Source organism: Haliaeetus leucocephalus, unplaced genomic scaffold (genome assembly GCF_000737465.1).
Source record: "Haliaeetus leucocephalus isolate CR32 unplaced genomic scaffold, Haliaeetus_leucocephalus-4.0 Scaffold506, whole genome shotgun sequence".
NCBI classification, from domain to species: Eukaryota; Metazoa; Chordata; class Aves; order Accipitriformes; family Accipitridae; genus Haliaeetus; species Haliaeetus leucocephalus.
This window is the reverse complement of record NW_010972942.1, coordinates 5337846-5354457: the sequence shown is the minus strand read 5'-3', so window position 1 is coordinate 5354457 and position 16612 is coordinate 5337846. Positions and strand designations below refer to the sequence as shown.

General features: G+C 39.0%; 1 protein-coding gene across 2 annotated transcripts in view; it reads right to left on the bottom strand.

Annotated features, from left to right (window-relative positions):
* The window catches only part of STAU2 (staufen double-stranded RNA binding protein 2), a 175311-nt gene that overhangs the window by 114028 nt on the left and 44671 nt on the right, over positions 1-16612 (bottom strand). For both annotated transcript variants that reach the window (XM_010575882.1, XM_010575883.1), the window contains exon 6: positions 3296-3455. In XM_010575882.1, the coding sequence (XP_010574184.1) occupies positions 3296-3455 (160 nt within the window). The remainder of the gene's footprint in view (positions 1-3295; positions 3456-16612) is intronic.

The following is a 16612-nucleotide window of genomic DNA, read 5'->3' as shown; positions in this document are numbered from 1 at the left end:
AAAGATTCAAAATTGCCTAAGCAGAATCTGTAAAAATATATGGGATAGAGATTTTTGATTAGCAAATATAAGAAAATACTAGTTAGATAGAAAATGAAGCTAAGTGAATTTAGAAGAAATATCTTGCAAATTATCTTTGAAATGGAGAATAATCAATCACTGGCATAATTTACATAAAACATAAAGCCCATTGGACTGTCACCAAGCCTTTAAGTCAAGAATGTTTAGGTTTTCTAGCTATACTCTAGCTTAACCAGATATGTAGAGTCTAATGTAGAAATTACTGTTTAAAATTTCATGATTAATAAAAACACATTGGTCCAGAAAACCCCCGATTGTCCCTTCTGCCCTTACAATTTAACTCCTTGCATATTTTTCCACCAAACACAGTCAAGAGCCTAACTGTGAGTGGAGAATAGGGAGGATCATAGTCTTTAAGGCTTAGACCTTAGTACTGAGCAATAAAGTTTCAAGCCTTAGTCATATGACTTCCCTAAAGAAAATAAAATATGTTCAGGAGTGTCTCAAGTACTTTGGATTTAAATTTGATCCTCATTCCACAACTGACACTTTAATTGTAAGGCCTTTCTTAGCCTCACATCTATGAGACAGCAGAGGTGCTTTGGCAGACACACAATAGCTCTTTTATGAAAGCAGGCTCATATTCACCTCTAACTCTGCCCTGTTTGCTGATTGCTTCTTGTTTCTGCCCACCTTACGCTCTTCTACACATTTGCACAATGAAGTATTAAGATGGCAATACTCCTCAGTGGTTTAATATGGAAAAAAGATTTTATCCTTAACTAAGTTTTTTAAAAAAAGGAAAAAAGGGGTATCTTGAAATGAAAGAAGAAAATATAGAAGGCTGCATTAAGCAAACATGGTTATGAAGGCGAAAAGGTAAGCCCATGTATTTACTGTGCTATATTCCATGGATCCCCTTCCAGTGAAATTCACTGAGTTACTAATGGGATGCAGGGCTAGATCAGTACCAGCAGGTCTGTCCTTGCTCCCCTCTCTGCTCTTCTTGGAAGCACAGTGGCAGTGATTGGGGAAGAAAGAAGCTCAATCAAGTCATGTAATTGAGGCCAGCCAGACTCTAACGTGTCCTGGCTCTGATCCACGCATGATGTTTGAGGAATGGTGAATCAATCATCTTCCATGGCTGACCCAAGCAGCTCAGTTCTGCTGAAGGAAGGAGAGTTTTACTGAGCTGGACAATGTCCCATGGTGACGGCGCATCCCACCACTGCGTAGCAGCCCTGCGTGCACTTCACATGACCAGCAGCAGGGAGGAGCCTCAACCTTAGCACCATGAAGCCCTTAAACTCTACTTCAACCAACCTCCAGTTCTCTGGAGAGCTACACTCAGCTCCACACGATGCAGTTCTTGGTACTCCATCATGACCTAGGCACAGTGTTATCTCCAGCCTTCTCCAGTCATCTACAACTCTAACCCATGAAGTGACAGAGATGTTTCTTCATGACTAGCTTACAACAAGCTCCCCTTACCCTCAGCATAACCAAGCCACAGATGTTTTCCTGACTAAGGACTCGATTTAGTCTCCTACCCACAGACACCTGCTATTGAGATCCTACAGTATCCCAAGTGATCTTCAGCTGCTGCACCAGAAACTCACAGTGCTCCCACAGATCTTGCAAGTACTATGCAAATGTCTCAGCTACTCTACAGTATTGTCTCCTGACAAGTCTTCCCATTTTTGTCATAGCTAACTGTAGATTTGATTCAGTTTACATATGTAACTTATGGTGGTGAAGAGAAGAATGAAATTACTTCATTAGCTCATGAGAGAGGCAAGGCTACAGCATGCTACAAGAATTTAGGAAACTCAATTTGCCATGACCACATCTTCTAAAAGCCTGCACATCCTAACAAACACTGATGTAAATAGACACTAAATAGACCCAGTTAGGCAAGAATGTTTATAAAGATTTTATTACTTTTGCTAGGTAAATTACATATGTACATGGGCTATGAAAACTCAGTATATAAACCAGGTACATATTGATGTTACTTATATCTATTATTTACTTTAGGCTACTACTTATCACCCTATGCACTTAGTGGTTTAATTTCCATTCTGATTAAAGGATATCTTGAATTCAAAGATTCTTTTGATAATATTAAACATAATTTTCAAAAACTAAGAATATGCTGAGCTAAAAATATGTTTTAGTAATATATGGTTTGTGCTAAGGATTCATTATCAACTAATACATTTGACTGGAAGCCAGAGAAAGGAAGGGAATTAATAATGAGAAAGGAAAGAGGGATTCCTCCTGACTTTACATATTCTTCTTTAATAGTTTTACTGTTTTTAAAAAAAAATCAATATTAACTATAGTAAGTGATTTTGAAGAGAATTTCCTGATCTAGAAAAATAACATAGCAAAACAGAAGGGTGAGTCAAACTGTCTTTGGATCAAGAGGAGGACGTAGACACAGGGTGAGGCAGAAAGAACAAAGATTTTTTTTTTAATACAGAAAATTATTTCCATTCTTAAAAAGCAGGTCAAAACTACCACACAAGACACTGAAGGTAATATTAGTAATGTTTTGTACTGTGCACAGGAGTTCAACAGGCATCATCAGAAAGAGTGTACAAAATAAAAGGATTGTCTCCTCATGCATTTATTTTGGCTTATTTGACTGGGCAATTTTATTATATTCGTCCTTTCAATTTGCAAAGATTATTCTGAGAATAATTTTTCTGTTAAATATTTTTTAAAATATAACACAACATTTTCAAATAGCAATATACACCACTTACAAACATAGCAGTGAGAAAGCTAGCTATTTAAAAAGCTACTAACTGGCTAAAAGCCTAGAACCATCAGACAAGTGATCATCTGCTGTCAGTGAGCTCTGTCAGGTTCTTAGGTACATTGGGGACAAGTCATGTCAGCTGTAAAGACTGCATTCATGGCACAACACACATTTAAGATGAATAATTTGTTCTCCATGAAGCCACTGATTAAATGGACATTTTCTCCACTTTTGGTATAATCTCAAATATTTTATTTTTACTTTATTTTTAACTTAATGACTGCTGACAATCCCATCTTTAAAATGCTTACTTATTTTTGTTATTTAAGTCTAGTTCCATTTTAGGTGTGCTATTATAAAGAAATAACACTATCAATTTGTTAGTATTACTTCTCTAATTATGGAGGCTAACATGAAAAAACACTAAAAATTGAACATTGAAAAACTGGCAATTAAATTGTTTGATTTGGTATCTTAACGTGAAGATTAGTTTTCTGAAACACAAACCTGAGGTAATTTTTCTGGAATAGGCTCATTCTGGAGAGCTTGAAGGGCCTTCATTGCAGCATTATGTCTAGCAGCTTGACGAGTCTTTCCTTCACCAAAAAACTCACTGTTGCCAACAGTTAACTGGACATAGAAAATTTTAGGCACTGGGCAGTGATACCTGGAAATAAGTCATGAAAAGAAAACAATAAAATTTATGAAATTTAACCATCAATTTTACATAATATAGAGCAGTAGTTAGGGATAAAACATATCTTCTCTTACAGAGTAAGACCTAACATTTAAATACATGGACTGCTCCTCAGCAAGGCCGTCAGTAACTGTGACAGCAGCTCCTACGTGCAAAACAGCTCTTCACCCACATTTGCACGGCTCTGCAACAAGCTTTAATATACTTCAGGCCAACAGCCCAGCTCTGCTTTCTTCTTGGTTTGAGTCTTGAGAAGATTAAACCTGAGGAGAGCCAAAAGCTCCAGTGGAAGCCATGCCTGGGAGACAACTCCTGTCCCACAGGAAAGTGGCACAGAAGAAGAAGGATTGAGAGGTCTCTCATCTGAAACCTGCTGGCATAGCTCAGCTCTTGGGGACAAGAAGAAGTCAGATGGCAGAAGAGTGAGGGACCTGAACAATGTACTTCTAGCCTCTTTTTAAAGCTCAAGTATTGAAATTGTTGTAGAGAATAAGGAGTTCTCTTCCAAAAGCGTAACAGAGGGTAGGGACAATGTCTCCTCCAACACTGAAGCAGCCAAACATTTTCCGGGCATGGAAAGAAAAGCAGCAGTCACCACCACATTGTTTTCCTTTTTTTTCCTTCCCACAGAAAATTCTAAATATAATGGCAGGGTTTGTTTTTCTGAGTATGTCTGAAAGGCACCGAAAGAAAGATAAAGAAGAAATTGCACATTTTCCTATGAACAGGCACAGCTATTATTCCTCAAAGAAAGCAGTATCTTTATTCATATCATCAACTCCACGTGTCTATTTTCAGTAATAAAAATAGCTAACCCAACCCATACTCCCTACCCTGAAACCTGTCTCTCACTAGCAGTGAATGAAGAAAGAGAGGTAATGCCATTCTTGGGTTTGGGAGGTCCTGTCACAGCACTGTGACAACTACAAACATAAGAGCTTGTCCACATGAGCAATTTCTACAGAAAATAAGTATTCCACCACCACCACCACCTCAGACTCAGAAAAAGCAATTCAGCACAGATAATTAGTTCTAGTCACTGTTAAAATTATAATCTCTTAAGAGAATATTTCCAAAAATGTCTCTAATTATATTCTACACAGGTGAGGGAATTTGCTTCATACTCTTCACTCTGTGTCTAGTCAGTCTGTGCTCCTTCCTCAAAGGCTTTTCTAACACACTGGAGATTTAGTCCTTGGAAAAATATATACCTACCAGAAATGGTTTCTCATTTATGACAAATAACTTGTACATATTTTATGGCAATGTAAAAAAGCCCAGGATTCCAAAAGTGTGGCCAAAAGCTAGGTCCATTGTAACAAAACTAGAATCACTCAAAACCACAACAAAGTACTATGTTTTCCTTCTTCCTTATCTTACAGGATCCTTATTAAAGCGTGCTCTCTCCATTTTCATGTGTTAACACAGATGTTGATTTTTTTGTATGAAGACTCTCTGACTTTTCATTAATAATTGTAACCAATTCGTTTCAACTATAAAACAAAGTTTCTCAGATAGCAGCACACTTCAAACCCAAACAAGTGCAAATAAGCACTCCAGTCTCAGTGCCCCTGAACTTTGTGCCTAATTCTAAAAATACGTTTATATGGAAAGAGCAAAACCGTAACACTGGCTCCAACATGCCTCTGGCTATAGGGCCTTGGAGGGGTGAGCAAAGTTGCCTTTACGACATGCAAAAATCGGGTATTTACTTTGCTTTCCTGTTTACAGTTTAATACAGTTATAGGGAATTATTAAGGCCTGGAAATGCATTTGCTTATGTAGCATTTTCATAAAATTATAGAATAACTCAGGTTGGAAAGGCTCCTGGAGGTTATCTGGTCCAATGCAGCACCCAAAGCAGGGTCAAGCTCTGAAGTTACACTGTCTTGTTCAGGCATTGTCCAGGGTATTGTGGATATCTCCAAGGATGAAGATTCCACAACATCTCTGGGCACCCCATTCCAGTGTTTGACCACTCTTTCTGGAAGAACACTACAAAGCTCCTACATGCGTAACGGAATTCAAACACCACGGTACCGTTCGTTAACAAAGCAGCTGTCAAACCAAAGAAACGGATAATTCCAAGAACGTTAATTTCTATCCCACTCCACTGCGTCCTTCATTGCTTCAGACATACAGCATTCACCTTCTGCCTCCCTCTGCTTCTAAAAGGTACAAACACAATACCAAGACACTAGCAATGTGACAAAATCTACAATAAAAAAGTAGTGGTTTCAGGCTGAGATTTACCTCAAAAAGATGGTAGTTTTTCAAGTGAAAGGCAGAATTTCACCCCTTCCCTTTGCTTAATGAGCTTACATAAAATGCTTCCTATATCAACATTTTCCTTTGATTTATTAGTTTTATTTGGTTTGCAATATTGTTTTAGGGAATTTTAAAAATAAATTTAGGGAATATGCAGGCAATAGATGTAAATAATACCTTGAAAGAATTTAAATCTAAGAATCAGGAACAGGCCTTTGACACCAAACACAGGTCAAACTATACTTCCAGAGTGAAAAATACTACATTTATTTAAAATCATGGGAAAAATAATTAAAAGCTTCATCAGTATAATCAGCATCAACTCCACTTTTTCTTCCACAGCTGGCTTAGAGCTGTCTGTCCCTGGCTCCTATACACCACTAATGTGATTCCTCTGAAAGTCTTTCCTTAGTTTATCACAGAAACACAGAATAGTTGAGATGGAAAGTAAACTCTGGAGATCCCCTAGTCCAGCCCCCCTGCTCAAAGCAGGTCAGTTAGGGCAGACTGCTCAGGGCCGCTTTCCTTTGGGTTTTGAGTATCTCCAAGGGTGGTTGATTCAACAACCTGTCTGGCAATCTGCTCTGGTGTTTGAGTAAAAAAGGCTTTTCTTTTCTTATGATTAAATGGAATTACTTGTATTTCAGTTTGTGCCTCTTCTTCACTGGATACCACTAAAAAGAGCCTGGCTCCACTTTCTTTACTCATCCCCTTCATGTATTTTATACACATTGATAAGATCGCCCCAAGCCTTCTCTTCTCCTAGCTAACAAGTCCCAGCTCTCTCACTCTCTCATCAGATGAGAGATGCTCATAATTTAGCTCCCTCAGCACTCATGGGTGCATTCCATCAGGCCTCATAGACCTGTCCTGTCTGTTTACATGTTCCCCAACCCGATCCTCCTCCATCGAGGGTAAGTCCTACCTGCTCCAGACTTTCCTGCTGATCTCAGGGACCTGGGACTCCTGAAGGCCAGTCTTATCAGTAGACTGAGATGAAGGCATTCTGAGTACCTCCATCTTTTCCAGGACCATCAGGTTCCCTGCCCCACTCAACAGTGGGTCTCTAGTCTTCCTTTTGCTGCTGTAGAAACCCATCTTGTTGTCCTTCACATCCCTTTCCAGATTCAACTCCAGATGGACTTCAGTTTTTTCTAACCCCATACCTGCACACTTGTACAGTGTCTCTACATTCATCCTGGGTCACCTCACCTGGGTCACAAACCCTGTTTGAATTTAGTCCAAAGTTCCTTGTTCATCCATGCAGGCTTCCTGCTGCCTTTGCTTGACCACCTGCATGTCAGGATGGACGGTTAAACCGTTCTTAAGCTTGGAGGAGGTGAACCTTGACAAGCTCTGCTGGACTTCTCTCTTCAGGACTATATCCCCTGGGATTCTTCCAAGCACATCTCTGAAGAGACCCAAGTCTGCTAGCCTGAAGGCCAGTTTGTGATCTGTGATACCTGCCTTGTTCTCTCCTCTCAAGATCCTGCCACTATCTCATGGTCACTGCACTGACTCCAACCTTCACATCTCTGACCAGTTCTTCTTCGTTTGAATGTGTGAGCTCTGGCAGGAGTGCCCATCCTCACCAATTCCTCATTTGCCTATGTCAGAAAGTTGTCACTGATGCACTCCAGAAACCTCCTGGATTGCTTGTGCCCTGCTGTGATGTACCTCCAAGACATACTGGGGTGGTTAAAGTCCCCCATGAGGACCAGGACTGTGGCCATGAACATTCTTCCAGTTACCTGAAAAAGACCTCATCTACTTCTTGATCATTCAGTCTGTAAGAGGCACCCACCACAATATCACCCACATTGGTATGCCCTCCTGTCCTGACCCATAAACTATCAGCTGTCTCATCACTCATCCCCAGACAGAGCTCCATGCATTCCCACTGCTCTCTCACATAAAGGACAACACTCTGTCCTTGCCATCCTGGCCTGTCCTTCCTAAAGAATCTGTATGCATTGATTGCAGCACTCCATTTATGTGAGCTATACCACCATGCCTCTGTGATTCCAGTGTGGTTGTGGCTCTGCAGTAGCTACACACAGACCTCTCATTCCTCCTGTCCACTCTCCATGCTAAGTGTGTTTGTGCACTGGCACTTCAGATAGCAACCCAAGTGTACTGATTTCCCAGAAAAGGTATAAGGACTTCCCCCATCATGCTGTCCTGTAGGCTCTTCCTTACTTGTGTGCATACACTTGTGGGACCCCTTCAGCCCTGTTTTGTTGGTTTTAGGGTCTCTCGTCAACATCACCCTTAAGTCTTTGCCTACTAACTTGGTCCATCACTTCCTCACTTGGTTATAGGTCAACTCCACTCTCTGTCACTTTAAAGTTCTCTTGACCAGATTGGCTGATCTGTTGATAAAGATGCTTGCCCCACTTGGTCAGGTGGATCCCATCTCTTCCAAGCATTGATCCTCAAAGAGGGTGCCACAGTTGAAAAAATCAAATCTCTGTAGTCATGCTTGTTATGGTCCATGTGTCTGCTTAAAGTACCACTGGTAACCACTATGAAAAGCAGAGGTAGGTAATAGCCTAAGGAACAGACAACCCTTGGCAATCTATCCACAATGTCCCAGTCAAAGCCCTCAGTGAGAAGCAAACCTCCCTGCACAGCAGGGCAGGTTCACAGATGGTGGTCTCCATCCCCTGCAGTAGAAAGTTGCCCACTATTATCACTTGCTGCTTCCTTCTGGTGCTGCTGGAGGGCTCAGACTTGGCTGGACTGGATGCTTTGAGAGCTCCTAGGCCCTCATCTGATGCCACGGCACTGAAATTGTAGTTGCAGACCTGCAGATGGAGCAGAAGCCTTCCTCCCAGTGCCAAAAATTACAAGCTTCCAGCCTTTGCCATCACAGGACTCCCCATTTCCCAGCCCAATAAGCACTGACTCTCTCTGCTCCTCCTCTGGTATGGTTGGGGATTCAGGCTGTTGCACCTGCAGGGTCTCAGAGAAGATCCAGCTCATCTCTTGCTCATCAGCTCTAATGATGTCAGTACAGTTTGCTGACATCTTCCTGCAACTCTTTTACTTGGTAATACAGATCCCCTGACAGTGCACACCTCCTGCAGACAAGGCCAGTCTCCCCATCCCAGCTAGAGCTCTGGAGCTAGATCTGACTTAAGGTCTCTGATGTACCACAATAGCTGCTCCAGGTGGTGCTAGGAATGGTGCCATGTGGCACATCACCACCATCGCTGAGCGCACACACACTGTCCTCGGCAGAGTTTCTGGCTCCCTTTTGTGTGAATTGCTGTGATGCATCTGCTGCCTGTCTCTGGGAATGGTGATCTAGGGCCTGCACTTTTATGTGCTTCTCCCTAGTACCGACTGAAAGGGTGCTGGACCCTCTCTAATCAGGACACAGCTGGAAGAAAACCTCAATGCACTTTTTGATCAGGGACAGCTGCTAGAGCTTGCTAGAAGTCGCAGCCTCCTGTAGCTATCCTTTCCCTGCAGCGATAGGCATGCTCAAGTTCCTCAAAGAGTTCCCAGGAATCCTCCCACCATCCCAGAAATTGTTCTCAGAAGATCTAGAACTAGAGCCTGGAAACTGCTGCATCTGTTGGCTGCCTCTGTTAGCTGCAGCTTAGTATAGGACAAGCTCTGTCACACAAAAGCAGTAGGCACCTTGATAGCACATCCCTCCTCATTACTTCACAATCCTCTTCAAATAAGAAGAAATGTGGTAGTGGTGTTAGCAACTACCTAGATTTAAGGAAAATACAACATTCATCATAAGTTCCTGTTTCTTGTTGAGTTACTAGACCTACCTTTCTCTCCATTACATGTAAAGGAAGAAAGCACATGAACCTTAATCCACTTCATAAACTCAGATCCCACAACAGGCCCTCTCTTTTTCCTCCTCCCTCCCCACCTTTTCTTTTAAAGAGTGTTTAGGGAGCTATTTATGTGATAATATGGAAAAATGATATTCAGCCTGTGGCTCTAGAGCCTCATGCAGCTCTTTGGCATTGGCAGAATGATTAGGCTTTTACATGGTTTTGATTAAACTTTTCTTGCTCTGCTTGGCCTCAGGCAGAGTTAACAGAGCACTGATAATATGAACATTGCCAGGAAAGTGCAAAGGAACACCTGAAATCATCAGAAAATGGACTAAATCTGGGAGGATATTGGCTTCTCTACAACATGGAGCATGTCAAATACAAACAAAACATCCTCCTCTTTTCAGTGGTGAGGACAGAGACTGTATTAACAAAAACCTTAAAAGTAATCATAATATTACAGTCTGAAAGTACAGTGCAATGATTAAACTGAGTTTTAATACAGAGTGATTCTGCATCCTGAAGATGCACACTCATGTAAGGAACAACCCCAAGCAAAGTTAAGATATCTGCCACTGGTCATTAATAAACCTTCTCAATATATTACATTTGAGTTACTAAAAATGACTGAAACCATTAACAATCTTGGGAATATTTATATAGAGTTTGTGGATTATTATGCAATAACATATCAGCACAATATTTTCCATCACAAGAACACCTACACATCAGTCCTACACTCCTTAGCCCTCTGTTGCTCTGTTCAGCCACAGAACTGAAACAGTCAGGATTTCCAACAGCAACGCTTCGTGTATGGACTCATTAGGTTTCTGAAAGTTTTAAAACTACCTACATTTAAAGAATATGCATCTCCCTGCATTCTACATGGCAGCTACAAAGGTTAGGATTTTCCTTTGGAGAAAATTCTTATGTAAAAAAAGATTCTCAGGTGATACTGGCACACTCAGAACATACTCCTCCAGAATGTAAGCTGACAGACACAGCCAAATGACAGAAGATTACAAGACTAGAAGACAACAGAAGGACATGTGAAATGATACATTCAATTGGAAGAAAAAAAAAAGTGATAAAGGATAATACTTTAACAACCAGTCACATATAAACTATTAAAACAAGTTAATTTTTATCTGGCTCTTCTGGACATTTGAGATTCTTAAGGTCCCTCAAATAAGAGGACTGGAAAGCAGGTTCTCTTTATTCCAAGTTTCATAGCATTAGAAATCTACTTTTTAGCTAATGCCATTGGTATCACTTTAGAATAGTCAACCTGAAAAAGGGTTATTTGCTCTATGACTGTGACCTTGAATGCCAAGTTTCAGCAATGAATAAATATTTACAACTAGTTATAAACCCCTAAAAATAGGGGTTCATAACAGAAATGCTGACAGACCTTAACTAAGTTGGTGTGAGCGGGCGCCACTATAATTAAATAAATCACCAAGGTCTGTTGACAATTAGAAAACTCATTTTGGTTTGCCACAGAGACAAACAAAAATTCTGTTCATTATAATTTTACTGGAATATGATGTCATAACATGTAAGCATACTGAAACAATCTGCTGCTTTTCTAGCCAAAATATTAATTGCATACTAAGGAGCCCTTGGGGCCTCTTCCTTTTTGGCCATCAAATCCACACACACAAAGACAAATAAAGTATTAGTACATACGTTATGTGTTCATACAGCATTTCCTGCATTTCTCTGGATTCCTCAATGGCATAAATGTTTCTGATAAATATTGTTACTTTATTCTTAGATGGGAAAAAAAAAACAAACCAAGTGCAAGCTGCAGCTCACGGAAAACAGGAAGTTTATTTAGATTTAGCCTCCTTTTCACTGTTAAAAACTCCAGTGAGGTTTTGTCTAGATTCTAATGGCCAATGTATTCTTCACCTATGTAAAAAAGAACAGATAAACCCAGTTACTTCCCCACCACACAAGTGTTGTAGGAAGTATTACACTATTCCCATTTCATAAGGCAAAGTGAAGAGGAACAGGGACTATTTTGGCCAAGATGAGGGCCACTAAAATATGAGATATGACATGGTACGGGAAAGTCATTCTTCAGATGCCAGCTCCGTGCTGAAAGGGACATTCTCTGCACTTGTTCTCTCTGGCTCCTTTTCCATACCAACTCAATCAAGCTGGCAGCCCTGCTGACACTGCTTAACCAGGAAAATGCTGTGAGCTTTGCGAGTGGAGGGATAGGGAGCCCCAGATTGTGCAGGGGAGTAGGAAACAGCATTTGCTGTGAACAACTTTTTCTCCGCAACATTTGAAATTCTCTAGGGGAGCAAGTTGCTTAGTGCAGCTGTTCCCTGGCCATGCCCTAATTTTCTAAGCAGTCCATTAACCATGTGCATTTCTTACAGATGTGAGTTCTATGTTTTGAAGAAGGAAACATCCAGTACAGCCACTTTTGTCTTCATACAGTCCACCTCCTGGTTCTTTCAGCAGGTCCACAACAACACCTGGGAACAAAGAGGCTCTCTTTTCCAAGTACTCCTTTTGAGAACGACAGTCCATTATCCCTGAATCAGTCTGGCTGTCCTCTTCTAGATTACCTTCACATCCTCCAAAAACATTCTTAATGTAAAGCGAGCATGACAAGGCACTATGTATCACTTTTAGCCACAGACATCCCTTATTAGATGGAAAGGTAATTTTCTGAAATTTCTATTCAGCTGATTTATTTATATAGCATATTACTGTTTTCACCTTTCTAATGTTGACCTCCCCTCAGCTACATAGAGAAGATTTAAAAAAAGAAAAATCATTTATACTTGTCCCAGATAATCCTTCATTCGAAAGATGGTTTTAAACTATAATCCAAACCTTTAAAACTTCAAAATTAATTTAATCAATTCTGAATGATTCAATATTTTTTCTCTATATAATATTTGCTATGATCAGTTTATGAAACCAATTTTGACCTAGTTGTAGAAAACCCCTAAGCAATAGAATGTTTAATTGACTATGTAAGAATTGTAAAGAATAACCATGTGATGGAAACATATTAACAAAAAGAGATTCAAAAGCATCTGTTGAACTTTTTTTTAAATAATGAGAAAACGTAACGAAGATGCTTCCCATTTTAAGACATAGAAACTCCAAACCTTCTCTACTTCAAATGTAAGAATGTAAGCAAATCCTGCATAAACAGTCAAGATCTATGAGTTGCAGGCAACTGCATAATGTAGTCCTCTTTAGCTGTTAAGGTCTATTAGAAAAAAAATTAGATTACTTGCTTCCAGTGCTTCTGTTGGGAGGATGATCCAGAAGCTGAGTTGATACTTAGGAATCTCCTAATGTTCAGCTTGGCTATACTTTTACATTTTGTTTTCTGTCAATATTATCCCTTAACTTCTATAGCTTATTTACTTTTTTGTTATGTTTACCCTCCAAGGCAAGCTTTCCCACTTCCTCTCAGCCTTTGTTTTGCAAGGGAACAAGTCAAGGTATTTTAGAAGTCTTCTGTATAAAAGGCTACCCGCTATCCTGATAATCCTTCACAGTCCTTCCCTATACTTGCTCCTGTTCTTAAAGGTAAGAGTCAAGAATGGTAGACAATATACCATATGAAAGGCTAACAGTGTTCTGTGTAACAGCAACTTTTGTGTATCTTTACCAGAAATATATTGCTCAACACATCTTAAAAATCACATTTGCCTCTCTGGTTCAATCTCATCAGTTATTCTTAGTTTATCTTGCAAATAATTAATAATATCAGATAACACTCCTGTTCTGTGACTTCCAACTGAATAACCCTCAAGTGACAACAGAGTTAGTACTGCTTGTGCCTATGGTCTTAATCTTACATTTTATACTGGAAAGTCTAGTCTCATCCCATTTCTAATGTGTCAGTCCTCACGATCATCCAACTCTTCCTGCGTATCCTGATCTTCCTGTGTAACGATGATGCCTTCTACCTCCCATGAACTTTTTCCTACTTTTTGTGCAAACACCATTACAAAAATAATTTAAAAGGTTGATTCTAAAACTGGAAGAACTGCACTTAATAATCTTCCTCAAAGTTTGATTTTTAATACTGCTGATTATTTTTCTTTTCTTTTCCCACCTTGCATTTCTTACACAAATCCCCATCTCCTTCAGTTTAATGAAAACATTATCCTTATCTAATGCTATAAAATGCTTAACTGAATCCCACAAGTATAAGACTTGCTTTACTCTCTTTACCTAAAAAATGAGTTAACACATAACATGCAAGGTTAACACATTAGTCAGACACAATCTACCTTTAGTACACAGAAACTTTGTGTTGAGTTTTATCCTTTTTTACTTCCATGTCTTTATTTATACTTTCTTTTAAACTTTGTGCTAAGTCTGTGAATGTTTTGTGAAGTTAATGATGATTGCCCTTTCTTTTTTTTTTTTTTTTAAATTGTTTTCCTGGGCTACAGACTTTGCAGTTCCTTCAAGCAGTATGACTAACTTAATAAAAAAAATTTACTCATGTTTTCACGATCACAGTATCGAAACATTCCTGAGTAAAAAACAAAAGGGAGGCAGATTCAGTGTAACATAACATTATCTAATGTGGAATCTTCCCAGAAGAATTTGTGATGACAAGACAGTAACATTGCCACATCACTGTATCACTGAATTCCAAGTTGCTCAATACAGACATTTGACTGAAATAAATATTTCAATATTTACTCTCTGCATGTACTGCTACTTCGTTTACCATTTGCAGTAAATAGGTATATCAACAAGTAAAAAACAGTTGCTCATCAAAAGTAATTAGAAGAAACCAACAGAAAGCTACAGACATTATAAATTAAATACTTTAACCATCACAGATTAAGCTAACAAGAAATACAGCAAACATTAAGCCACCTATGTAGCACTAGTTATAGAGATGCTTCCAAGCACAGTAAGTTCAGATCTCTGCTTCCACTTTTATTGCTCTCTCTCCCTCAGTCTAAAGCCTAAAAGTCTAGAAGAAGCACTCTTCAAAGTGCCAGAAAGGTCTCAAATCCAGCCCGAATATGTTTTTTTCTGAAACAACAAAAAAAAACTAGTGCAAGAGATATGAGAGGAAAAAAAAAGAAAAAGGCTAAGAAGAAGTAAAAAGAAAAAACCTAGGGAAAAGGGGATCATGAGATGAACCTTCCAAAGTACTGTACATTGGAAACTAAGATAGAAAAAACAAGTGAAAAACAACAATCAAAATCAAGAAGGGAGCACAGAACAAAATGTTATGTGCCTCTGAAGAAGTATTTTTATCTATCAACTGGATAACTGAGTAATGAAAATGGTCAACACAACTTCAACTTAATCTTGACTGCAAAAATAGCATAAATAATATAAAAACATAACAAGAATACTGCCTCCAGAGTTTAAGGCATTGGAAAATGTCAAGTGGACAACGCTGACCTGGAGATGGGGACTGGGGGGAGGAAAAGAAATACGAGTAAAAAGAAAATGTTCTTTTCTGTGACATAAAAAGAAGTACAATAAGAATAAAAGGGAAAACATAATGAAGCTGTGATGTACACTGTATACTTAGAGGTTAAAGCAGACATCCAGAAGACAAACATCTCAAACTCTTATCTACTTCAGCTCATAAAATTTCCCATGAACTGTATTACTCACTAATCCTTACAAGCATGCAGAGTGGTTACTGAGAATGCTGTCCAAATACCCGTTACAGTAAAAGAACATAAACAATGTTGCATATCTGACTACAATATCATTTTCTTTCTACATAAGAAACTCATGTCAAAAAAAATCATGTCACTTGCCAGCCTAGAGACTAAGCAAATGAGAGAATGAAGTACCTCATTCATTTAATTTTATCATATATTTATACTGGTAATATAATGCTAATAAAAATGTTACTAACAAAATCATCTCAGGCCTAGGGCTTCATAGGAATTAATTAATCTAAAAGTCAACAGAGGAAGAAGGCCCAAGAAAGTTCACAGAGTGATTTGCAGCATCCAAATTAATTTAAATTGAAATAACTAGTGTCTATTGGGCTATATTCTGTTCCCACTTGGAGGAATGTAAACATATGGACATTAAATTGCATGATCCTGAGTAAAAAATTTAACCTATCATTTTAAACTTGGCAATTAAAGGATTGAAAGTAAGAACAAACCGAAAACCCACACTTAATCCTGTCTTAACCAGCCACCTTTCAGCAGCTGAGTGCAGTTACCTGATGATGCACGCTCTCCTACCTCGCTAGTTATCATCTCTGCATCCTCTGAAAATGTACTATCATGGCCAGCTACAACTTCTGTCCAGAAATCTTCCGTCTGTTCCATCAGACTTGCAAAGAAATGAAATGTGACATAGAGATCTTGGTCAACTGGAAAGGGAGGGCATTTTGTGTTGCCCTGCACTGATCCTATCAGAGTGCTGAAAAAAACGTGGATGGCCTTACGAAGGAAGCTTTATCTACACTTGAGAGGGGAAGGGAAGGGGTCTGTTAATCATAGTGAAGTTTGGAAGAGGCAAAAAGGTCAGAAAGCAAAAAGATGAGTGGTGAAGCCTTTCAGTGCTTTGATTCTTTTCTACTTAAAAGCATAAAAAGAGCAGATTTCCTAGGGAAGCTTATTCATGAATAGCAGACATAATAGCCATTCAATTTTCAAACTTCAATGGGCATAATGGATTTACACCAATGACTTACAAATAAATATAAATTCATTTCTAATAAAAATGTATAGTTGATGCAATGAGAGTGCAATAGTAGCAGTCATCCATGCACAGTGCCTTGCCTCATTTGGTCCACTGAATACAATTTAGTACCAAATATTAATACAGAAAAAAATTTAGATTATGTTAGGTCAATATACTAAAATATAAGGTTGCAGACTTGCTAAAAGGTAGAAAATGTAGGAAATGTTTATAAGATCATGTGGAATTGTACTCTAGAAAGCAGGGACTCCAAAAAGACTTGGAGGATAGAGATACCAAGCACTGTTAGAATACAATCATAGAATCATTTAGGTTGGAAAAGACCTTTAAGATCATCAGATCCAATCATAAATCTCACTGCCAAGT